Source organism: Garra rufa, chromosome 10 (assembly GCF_049309525.1).
Source record: "Garra rufa chromosome 10, GarRuf1.0, whole genome shotgun sequence".
NCBI lineage: Eukaryota > Metazoa > Chordata > Actinopteri > Cypriniformes > Cyprinidae > Garra > Garra rufa.
The window spans coordinates 45,415,489-45,427,810 of NC_133370.1; the positions used below are offsets into that span (position 1 = coordinate 45,415,489).

The 12,322-nt window shown below is 34.8% G+C and overlaps 1 protein-coding gene across 1 annotated transcript in view; it reads right to left on the reverse strand.

Annotated features, from left to right (window-relative positions):
- Positions 1-12,322, reverse strand: part of wnt9a (wingless-type MMTV integration site family, member 9A) — a 51,388-nt gene that overhangs the window by 7,995 nt on the left and 31,071 nt on the right. The window contains 2 exon segments of the mRNA XM_073848939.1: positions 3,345-3,607; positions 8,780-9,039. Of these exon segments, the coding sequence (XP_073705040.1) occupies positions 3,345-3,607; positions 8,780-9,039 (523 nt within the window).

The window sequence follows — 12,322 nt, forward strand, 5'->3', positions numbered from 1 at the left end:
AATTATGGAGTGACAAAATGAGATACCCAAAATCCCCCCTGTAAAAACATTTAATTCTAATATGTCAAAAATGTAAACAAGAATTTTGAAACTGAGTTCTTCCAGTGTTAAGATTTTTGTACTAGAAATGTATGCAAATGAGCACATATTTCATTAAATAATGCCTCATTTGCATATTTAGACCTAACATTTTAGAAAACTTGTAACACTAAACATGTTTGCAATTATCAAAGTAATCAATCAACTGGGTAAGTAAGGTGATAACTATTAGTTCATTTTTTTCCCTATTCAACTGCAGTGTCTCGCCTTAAGCACCTTGAAAGAACCCTGTTACCAGTACAGGTAGCATACATTTTACACAATACAAATGCAAAATGTCATAATTTTGAAAAAAAAAAAAAAAAAGACATAAATCCAACGTCTTTACTGCTAATTCAGTTTTATGCATGGCCTGATATAGCTATAACACACAATATTTGTTACTTGATTTCTATTTATGTTGCATTACACTGTCTAGCCCCTTTGTAAAATTGCATCTTGCTCCACATAGATGTATACTAAACAGTTTTTTACAAACCTTTTTGCTACTAATATCAGAATATGTTTATTTTTTAACAACTTTCAACACAAAACCTTTTTCTAATTGCTTGGATACAATACACAAAAACCTAAGCTCGTTTGTTTATTGAACAAAAATAATTTATTCAAAATGACACAATTTACATATTTATGGGACACATTTATTACTGCTGACTCAAAACGGTACAAAATCTTAACTAAGTTTTCCCTTTTTGTATTGATTTGTTGAAAGACTTATTTGGGCATTCAGCTATATCTAATTGTTTTGATAGTATTTTGTTTTTATTGTAATATATTTCAATATGGCGCTATTCTAGAAATGTAGTAAACTGTGGTCTTATTCATTTCTGTTATTACATTATGTTTGGTTTTGAACTTTAACAGTTTTGAAAGAGTATATAAATGTGCAAACTGGCCTGTAGGCAGGTAGGTAGTTTTGGCGGTGGTTGTGTTTGAGTAAGAAAAGAATTCATGTAATTTGAAAGCTGTAGTCATTGAATACATTTTGTGCCAAAGCGATGATAAATGATCCACAGTTTAGCCCACATAGACTGCTGTTGTGCTTCACTGTGTGAAGAGTTTTATAAAAGTGACCTAAGAATTGAGATGGGTTGTAGCGATTGTAGATACTGTAACATTTCAGTTGTATTCAATTGAATTACTATTTCAAAATGCAGTTTTATACATTACATCTGAGATGGCTAGTGATGTGCTGCTAAGATTTAACTGTAATTTCATTACAATGATTTAACTATCCATCAACTGCTCAAAATGATAAGTGACTCTTAATGCATAGTTTTATGGAAACTTACAAAGAATATTCCATCAAGAAAATTCCAGGATAACAAGATCTGTTGACATCTTATTTTACAGTGTCCTTGTTATACGTTACATGCACTTACAATTTTAAAAACAGTAAATTAAGCATATTTTCATGCAACTAACCCTAAGCCAAACCCTAATTCTAACCCTAAGTACATAAATTAATATTCCTCAGTACTTAAATGTATAATTACACTGTAATAAGGATACGTTAAAATAAAAGTTTCAGATTTGAAAAAATAAATAAATAAATTGCAGTGCCTTTAACCAAACAAGCAACACTATAGTCTGAATTTTACCGAGGTTTAGTTTTTGTACTGACATTGAATGATTATACGAACAACTACACAGTAAAACTATTTGTATTTTGTGTGTGGGTCATCTAAAATGACTTATTTAATTGATTTGGTTCATCTCTTCTTCTTTTTGCATCCTCAGCCATGTTTACACAACATTGTCAGTACTATTACTGGCTTAACTCGTTAGGTTTATGACATTAAAGTGAAATAGGCAAATAACGTGGGTTTTTTATTCAATGAATTTTGCATTAAAAAATATGTACACTTATTTCATAGATACATTGTCTTTCAATAATTCAAGCCCTTTTCAAGTACCTCTTCAGGTATATTGCAATTTTCAAGGGTTTTCCAGGCCTTCAATTTCAAAAAGTCAAATTCAAGTACTTCAACCACACACTTATTTTGTGTATCATCTAAATTATGTTTTTATGAAATTTCACAATAGTTATTTAAACCAGTGATTCAGAAAATGAACATTTTCTTTAAAGATATGAATGCACAATGTAAAATTGAACACTGCTCAGCCTGTGTTACAAGTGATGTTTTGAGTTTGGTGTCTAAAGAAAAAAAAGACATTTAAAAAAAGCTGGAATGAATGATAAAAGAATGTTTTCAATTGAGTAAAGATGCAAGTTTGATGGTAAAAGCATTATGAATGGATGCTGTGAGTTTTTAAAATTAACTACTTGCTTGTGAAAGCAATTACGAATTAAAACCGTAAAACTGAACCACTGACAGAAGCACTTAAATTTCACGTTATGCATAAAGCATTACCGACCACAGTGTTTGATCCATTCAACTTTTCTGTAGGAAAAGTGAACTTTAAGATAAGCATATAAAAGGTGCTGTCTGGACATTTTGTGTTAAAGAAGTGGTAGACTTGTTTAACAGAAACTGCAAATCCACCACAATGGAAGGAGAGGAAAATGTGTAACGTCAGCTTTAAAATGCAGGTGATGCCGAGGCTAGCACATTCCAAGTTTGTTCTCCATATGGGATTTGACCCCAAACCCCGTACACCTCCTTACATGTGCAGATGGACCAAAAAAAAAAAAATGCAGCGCTGTAAATCTCTTATCGCAGACAAAATGGCCTGAGGACGACTACTTGAGATGGACTGAGCAAAGGGGGCAAGTCTGCTGAGCGCTGCTGTAATTTATATTCATTCTACAACTAAAACTAACAATATGAGACAATCTATTGGTGCCAGACCTGTAGTTTACTTTGGCTCTCGGTTATGGGTCTTTTTCTGGTCCTTCTTTTTTTGTTTTTACTCTTACGAGGGCCTCAATGTTACCTCGGCTCTTTCTCTTACCAGAAACAATGGAAGACTTGGACAAACTTGGAGCTCTTTAGACTGTAAGGGAAACCTAACCTTGATTAATGGGCACTTATTGTAAATTACTGAATTAAATAGTCAATTTAAGTGATTTAAAATGGGACCTTACAGACTATTTGAGTGACCCTAAAGAATTTATGAAGCTGAACATTTAACCACCACAGAGAAAGCAAGAAAGAAACCTAAACGATTCAATCCCAGTATACTATATGCAGATAACTTTATGTTTCTCATGCATGTTTCTGTCACACATTATTTATGATTCCCATGATCCCCATACTTTTTAATATATCTTAGCAGCCTACCTTCATTCCTACATTGCTGTTGTGCATATCTATCCGGGCGCGGAGATCCTTGTTGGACCTCTTGCCCAGGAAGTCTTTGACAAATTTGTTGCTGTACTTGAGGTTGTCTCCACAGCCTCCCCACTGCCAAGCCTTGCGGTTCTCCAGGTCAGGAGCCTCATCACAGGTGCAGCGCTCCATGCGGCCAGCGCTGCAGGCTTTGGCCATGGCGTGGGTCAGGCCTGCTGAAGAGATGGCATAGAGGAATGCCGTCTCCTTGAAGCCTGTGAGAAACATGGATATTACGAGGCAGCCAATGCTTCATTCCTGACCTTCAATCTTGTAATTTTTTCCTGGGAGTTGAACTTCACCTACAGGGAATGCTAGTAACAGTATCAACCCCACTTGCACTTACTTTTGTTCAGAAAGAACACATCAAATTAATCAAAAATGACAGAAAAGACATTTACGGTGTTCGAAAAAACTGAAAAATATCATAGTTTCCACATTTAAGCGATTACACTGTATTTTGATAGTCCACTTTAGACATTCTATTAACTAGTAATTTTGCGACTACATGTCAACTAAGGATACTTTTATAAGAAAGCAATAAGTGTTAGGAACCTTACTTTGAAAATGTAATAGGTTACAGATTACAAGTTACCCTATTTAAAATGTATTAAGTAGTTTAACTATTTCAATGACTTTATTAAAGGTGCCATAGAATGGAAAACTGTGTTTACCTTGGCATAGTTGAATAATAACAGTTCTCTGTACATTGACATGACATACCGTGAGTCTCAAACACCATTGTTTCCTCCTTCTTATATAAATCTGGGGCCTCATTTATAAAGACTTGCGTAGAAACCATCCTTGATTTTATCTAAGAACTTTTCTGATTTGATCGTAAGAGCGATTCAGAGAAAACGAACGTACCACGAAATCCATGCGTACGCCAGTCATTCGGTTATAAATCACAAATGATCGTGGAATTGTGTGCAGTTGAATGTTCCGCCGTCGAAACGCCCCTGCTTAATTAATTAACATATAAAATGAGCTCATTCCTAAATCAAAAACTCTGTGACAATGGCAAGTAAAAAGGAGCGCAAGAAATCAAATTATAGTGAGGCTGAACTATCTGCAATACCAGGCATTACCACAAGGAAACGGTCGTACACCAAGCTGGAATCTGACGCGGAGATAAGTACTTTTCCACGTCAAAGACGGTTTTTATAAATCTGTACTTTGACGTGGATTTGATCATACGAACACTCTAAGATCAAATCAGTGCGTAAGAAAGTTTTATAAATGAGGCCCCTGGTGTTTGCAAAAGACCACTGAAAATAGGCTAATTCTAACATAACACAGACTATGACGTTATAGTCGGGATCATTAATAGTCACGCCTCCAACATTTGCATCACCCAATCATCAGAAGTTCTGCTGGTAGGCTATTATGAAAAACAAAGTGAGGACAATAGCGAAAATGGCAGACCACGGGAATAAATGTTATGTTCCAGGTTGTGCAGGAGATGTTAAGTGCAGGGATGGGTTGATGTCTGTACTTAGAAAGGCATGGAAAACAAATAACGCATCCTAATAAAATAAGGCGAGCCACTGAAGTGACATGTTAAGCTCTCGCTAGCGGTAGCCTGTTACATTGCAGTACATAAGATTTCACTTGAACAGAGTAAGGAGAGATGACTGCGCGGACGATGGCGAATGATTTACAGATCCTGAGCACCACTAACAAGCATCTAAACTTGTCAAATATGTGGTAAGTACTGCCACTGTAGTATAACGTTACACAGAGCACATGCAATGGCGAATCTCAAAAGTGAAAGTAAAATGATCGTGCATTTAAAACGGCAGTTTCAATGAGCCGCATATTGATAGCAGCTCGGGCTCCGTGATTAAATATATATTTTCCTCCATGTGTAAGTTACTGAATGAGCCACTCTGTGAAACAGCCAATCAGAGCAGAGCTCATCGTTATTATTCATGAACCTTCCAAATAAGGTAATACCAGAGCATTTCATTCTAGGGACAAATCTTAGGGTTTAAAATGGACTTGTAAAACCATTTCTGGAGAGTTTTTGCCCTTACATAAGCCATATACCTCCTATATAGATATCAGAGAACAATAAAATATTGAATCAATGCATTCTATGGCACCTTTAATGTAATGGATTGGATTTGATTACTTTTTAAATTTTTCTAACAAATGTTTTCAAAGGTTAACCAGTTAATCAATCATAAGACAGGTTGTAGCCTAAAGCATTCAGCGGCAATGTGAATTGATGTAACTGGCAAACATGGTGCACTGCAAATACAAACAAGAGAACGCATCAGAACAGCATTGCTTTACTAAGCGGACTTTAAATGGCCAGAGGCATCATGCACATCAAAAACAGGCAATGCAACAAATTCATATTACTCAGCATATTCTTTGTACAGAATGTAAAGACTGAAACCAGATGTAACCCCCATTGCAATAGTTCATATTTTTTCTAGGTAACTGTAATTACACATTTTTAGAAACATTTTTTTCTCAGTAACTGTAATGGATTACAGTTACATTTATTTTGTTATTTTATTACGTAATGCTTTTACATGTAACTAGTTATCCCCAACACTGACAACAATGTATTATAAAATGGAAGTTTTTCCTTTGCATTTTTTTAAACTTTCTTGTACTTACTACAACATTGTCAAAATGCTCAGTTCTCACGGATCTGCGAAAATTACTGAAACTGCTGTTTTATGCATTCCAGGCTAGTAGTTGGTGATGCCACTTTGCAAAGAAACTTGTGCACGCCGCTCAGTGTTGGGGGTAACGCATTACAAGTAACGCAAGTTACGTAATAATATTACTTTTTCCAAGTGACTAGTTAAGTAACGCATTACTTTTTAATTGACAAGAAAATATCTGAGTTACTTTTCCCTCCATTTATTGATTAAAAGCTCTCCTGTCCCCATGTTGAGAGAAACTGTAATATGTTACTTTAGTTCTAGAATAAATGTGAACATGCAAAAAAATAATCTCACTTAAAATGAATAAAAACAGTGACATTCAACTCAAACCTGCAATAATTAAATGTTAAATAATACAAATATCCTTCATGTATTTAATCCTATTTTATTAACCAATGTCTTTGCTGCCAACCTTCGATGATCCAATTCATACTAATAAGCCATACTAATAAGCAAAACTTAATCAATAAGCAAAATAATAAGCAAAAATTAATCAATATAATCTAACATTTGTTTTCCTTTTTTTATTGCTGAAGAGTTGACATTTTTTCTTCAGCGGTCTACTGTACAGACGTGAATTTACTTTTCTCTAAGCCTGAGGCTTTTGGTGTAAAAAGGCTTTTACATTTGGCAAAAATAGAACTATTTATATTAAAAACAAACAAGCAAGCCCTGCCCAGATTTAAAAAGTAACGCAAAGGTAATGTAACGCATTGCCTTCCATAAAAAATAACAAAGTAACGTAATTAGTTACTTTTTTAGGGAGTAACTTAATACTGTAATGCATTACTTTTATAAGTAACTTTCCCCAACACTGACGCCTATAGACTAAACACATTATACGAACGATACCTGCTATCATTTTCAAAAGTTTGCATTTTCCTACAACTCATGGGAAATACGTGCCTCCACCTACATTTCAGCATAACTCAAAATGTGTGCCTATATACTGCAGTTTCCAGGTGAAATGAACACTAGAGGCACAATTCCTTACACAATATTATGTTATGACTTCAAAACATTTCTAACATGCTGCAAGATTTGAAAACTGATACTTTTGAATGTTAGCATCTCATATACAGATTAATGTATGGGTTTAATAATATTTGCTCATGCGATACGGCGTTACATTTGTAAGGTGCAGTGCTCCGGTACGGAGGTTCACCAGTACAATTTTGCATTTGTTAAAGAGAAGGTCATATGGGTTTTCCAAAATTATCTTTTTTGCAGTTTGTAACGTATCTATCCTTCAAATGTAAAAAGTCTGCAACATTGTTAATCAAAAAAGTGCATGATAAATAAAGACATTGAAAGGGTGGACTCCGAGCTGCGTCATTAACAAGTCCTCATATTTTTTAATCTTCTTCCTGTTACCAATATACGTCACAAGGTAAAATAATAGCATAATCCCTGCCTACCCATGAAATACGAATAGTCTGACCTGCCCACAAACACTTCTGCTAGTTAGTGTGTTTACATCATGTCAAGATGTTGCTCTGTTCTTTGTTTTGTTTTCAAAGATGATGATGTGAAGAATCAGTGCTTAAAATTTAGTTGTTCTTGGCAAATTCAATCCGGGATTCGCTAAACGTTTGTCCATGAAAGATAAGTCAGTACCTACTATATTTGGACCAACAAGCATCTCCGAACCACAACCTGTAAGTATGATTATTACGTTATGTGTACATTTTCAATTGAGTGCTCAAAATATCAAGATTGTTGTGCTAATATGGGATGTATACCCATATTTGGTGCAGCTTTAGGGTCCAGGTAAACCATGATATTACTGTCTTACTGAAATAGTTCTGATAATTCACTGTGAACCCACTATTTCCTAAGAATGTGTTGATTAATGTAGACTATCATTGTTCTAATTACTTTGTTTGTTTAATAATATAATAAAGAATTTGGACATATTCTGGTTTACATACTGTATTGTGTATCAGAGCAGAGTCAGCTTATGGATGGGAGGGGTTTACAGACCTAAAGCTCAGAACTGCTTCGAACAAATCGTTTGAAAGTCATTGCAAAATGATTCTAATATTAAATGTATATTCTGAAAAAATAACAATGTTTTCTGACCTTAGATGCATTTAAACCTGTTGTAGGGGACTCCAACACAATATTAGGACACTTTAAAATACCATATAACCTGCTCTTTAACACTTTTAGTTAGGTTTAGGGTTGAGTTTACTGTATGGGTTTTGTTATTTTCCAACACGAAAGAGCATTAACGTTTTAGCAACATAAAAATGTGGCCACAGTCACATATTGAATGCACATTGCAGTGCCACTCAAGGTATGTAATATCGATGTTGCATAAATAGTCAGTAGTCTGCCAAAATAAATGTGAGCAGATATTAAGCAGACAGTCTATTAATACTCTAATGACTGCTAGTTGCATGTAGTTGCAAAGTTACAGAATGTACAATGTAGAAATTTAGCAGAATGTCTAAAGTGGACTATCAATATAAAGTGTTAAGCAGCACAACCATTTTCACCTGTGATAATAGAAAAGGATTCTTGAGTACCTAAATTAGTTTATTAGAATGTTTTCTTAAGGACTGTGTAACACTAAGCACTGGAGTAATGCTAAAATAACTGTATTGGGGTGCCAAAAGAGATTTGAGTTGTGCAAGACAAGCCTAAATAATACTTATAAGGATAAATGGTAAAAAATGGAAAAGAACACACACTATTTACCTCTCTTTAAAATGTTAGCCCTGTAGCGGCCCTCTAAGGTGCAGTTCCATCTCTCAAAGCGAAACTGATACTGGCACTCTAAGGCACTCATGCTGATGGCCTCCATTAGAGTCTCGGCCACGCCAGGGTCCCGTCTGCACATTCTGCGCTGTTTCTTCTCCAGTTTGAGTCGATCACACAGCTTGTAGTGCGCCTTGCCTGCCCTTTCGTCTGGCTGTGAGCTTAGTGGCAAAATGGACAGGGGTTCATTACCTGTTAGCCTACAAGTGAGAGAAATACAATCACTGTTACTGAGGAAGTGGTAAAAGGCCATTTTTTGTTACATAGACCAATTCAGAGTAGACGTCACTGGTAACAAGTGGAGGTAAATGGGTAAAATGCATGGAATAAGAGAAAAATATATATTTTTGTTTGCTTTTTGGTGTCAAATCGGAAAGCAAATCATTTTTGTAGAATACTGTCGTCAAAGGCCCCAATTGAAGCTAAATGTAGACAAAATGGACATACTTTGGATGAAAACTGCTATGATTACTCTACTTTTAAAGCATATATTTGAGTTAAACAATAGGTCTACATAATATTCACATATGCTGTTCATAGGGGACATATTGTATTAGACATACTGTATTATTTTTACATTACAATTATTTATTTTATTGCACAATCCTGACTTTTTTTCTCGCAAATGCTAGTTTATATCTCCTAATTCGGACTTTATAATTTACAAAAACAGTACGTTTTCTGCCACCAGATAGGCTTCGCTTTTTTAAATCTAACCGTATCCATATTTTTACCATATCAGTGTAATTCTCTAGCTGTAAAGGCTATCTCTCCTGGGTTTTCTGCAACCATGATGCACGTGCATCCAGAATGTTACAAACCTATAATTGGTCTATATGAATGTCGTCGGAGATGTGTCAGCCAGTAGCCTTTACCATTTAGAGAGGGTGTCCCAAACAAAGACCAAAGTCCAAAAGTAGACAGTTATTTAATACAATACATAGGCTTTTGTTGTTCTATCTCCAGCAAAAAATAATGATACATTTACTGTAATATACCGTTATTATAAGTGATATAAACCAACCCCTAAACCTAGTGTTTGCATGCATGCTTCTACACATTGAACCAAGCTATTTGTTCGGTCTTGAGTAGCTCAAGAAATCCAATATAATAGTCAATCAGTTTGTGATCTGTTAAAATCTATACTGCACTGAAGTAAAATGGGTTATACGTACAATTTTGTATTGAGGACTTCATATTGTAATGCCAATGTATATTATTCCTGCAACAGGACATCCTAACATAAGCACCACAACTCAGTTTGTTTCTACTAGGTAAAGACAAGCATCACTCATCAATAACATGCACTGGGGATGATGTCTTATAAGAAAACTGTTCCTAAATTTACATTTTTCCTTTCTTTTTTTTACCTGAAATTACAGCAGTTCTTCATTTAGTAATTGGCTATTTAAACTTTGATGAGCTGATAAGCCACACAGGTTGACTCATAGGTGTATTAGTTTATAGTGGCACCCTTCTAAAACAAAACTGATATCACAGTATTTGAGTCCAATTCTGACAATAGTTATTATGGATTGATACGCCTTATTGTGCATTTGTGAAATATTGCACTTTTATGTAATTGTGTGTGAATCAACGGACACAAGTAAGCAAAATTTCTACAGATACTGCAATGCACAGCATATAATGTCACAATATATAATAATCCATATAGAAGTAAAAGGAGCACAAAGTGCAACCATGGCTTAAATGTGATACTATCACAGTATAGACAAATAAGAACTACTTTAGAGTCTCTGCTATATAGTTGAATGAATGAAAGGACAAGCCCAGTTTGCACCTCCAGAAATGAAAAATGAATGAGGGCACTGTTAATGTGCATCCTGTCAGCTCAATAGCATGAATGAATTCTGATGTGGTTAATGTTCTCAAATGTTTAATTCCCTAGGGATCACACATTTCCAGTTTCAGTATTCACTCAAACAGGGTTTCCAAATTTCGCTTTGGGAAGTGGTTTCCAACACAGTTCGAGAGTTCACATTTTGGACGTCTCCCTAATCAAACACTCCTGATTCAACTCATCATCCTGTTTCAAGACCTGAAATGTTGATAGGTACCTAGTAAAAACAGAACAGCCAAATCTCTATAGCTTTCTTTAGACAGATTTATTTATCATTCAGCAAAATTTGAGGGGTTTGTCCTGAGACCCTGCATCCTCATATGAAGACATTATGTTTTTTGTGAATTTCTCTGAGACTGTACATACCGCATTAAGTCTGGATGTCCTGTACAGAGCAACATGACCACTCCCTCTGCTTGGTCTTCAAAAATGTCTAATATTAATTTAGTAACACTTTTATAGAAATATGCTAATATTTTGTAATTATCATTTAAATCTATATTTTAAACTGTGTGTCATAAATCAACATCACAGCAAAATGTTATTATAGTTTCAAATCAAATTATGACTCTGTTACGAAATACAGGATTAAAAGGTTGATTTTATAGGACACTGGGACTAAAAGACTGCTTATTACACATTTTGGGAGACACAACAAATGCCCCAAAACACATTAACCTTCTGGACTCGACGGTGGCATCAGTGAGGCCACTTGAATTTTTAATGACAGCGAAAAGAACCTAAAATGCTCATTTTTGATCGTACATATAACAGTAATACATCATATAAATCTGTAAAGGGTCTACTTTTGTTGTGTACACACACAATATCAACAAAACATTGTGCTTTTGCAAAATAAAGAAAAAAACAGGGTGCACATTTAGCAGTCTTAGTCTCTGCATGTATCTTTTTGAAACTCGTCACTAAAATTAACTGAAACTCAGCAAACCAAGTGCTTTAATATGCAAATTAAATATAGTTTATAGATACACTGTATATAATGAGAAAACCCGTTTATGGCCATTTTACGCACACATTTTGCATAAAGAAAAATGGTATATTAAATTATTCTGCTATAACATAGTTATATAGTCATCTTTACACAAAGTTTGGTAAAAAAAAAAAAGGAATCCTGAAAACTTCAAATGTATCAGTGATTAAAAAAAATAAAATAAAATGTTTTTGCCTATGCATGTCCATTCATTCTCTACCAATTACATTGCATAACTTATGAATGAAATAACATAAAAAAAAAATTATATTTTGTAATGCTCTGAACAATGTCATGATGAAAAAATACACATTTTTTACTACATTTTTTCCTAGGTCTCAGGAGGTTAAGAATGAACAATAATGATAACACAGACAATAATCACAGAAATATCAGCAACCAAACAAAGAACCACAAAGATACTTTGCAGTATTTAGCCAATGTCTCATGTTTTAGACATGGTGTAGGCAGTGTGCGATGGCGCAGTACCTCTTTTGTCAGTTTATTTTAGAGCATGCAAGCATAAAACACACTGGCTGGGTCTGCCGCATAGCTGGCGAACATCTAACCAGCATTCTGCGGTTTTGTGACGAGGAGAGCTGAGAGTTACTTTCATAACACATACAGGGGA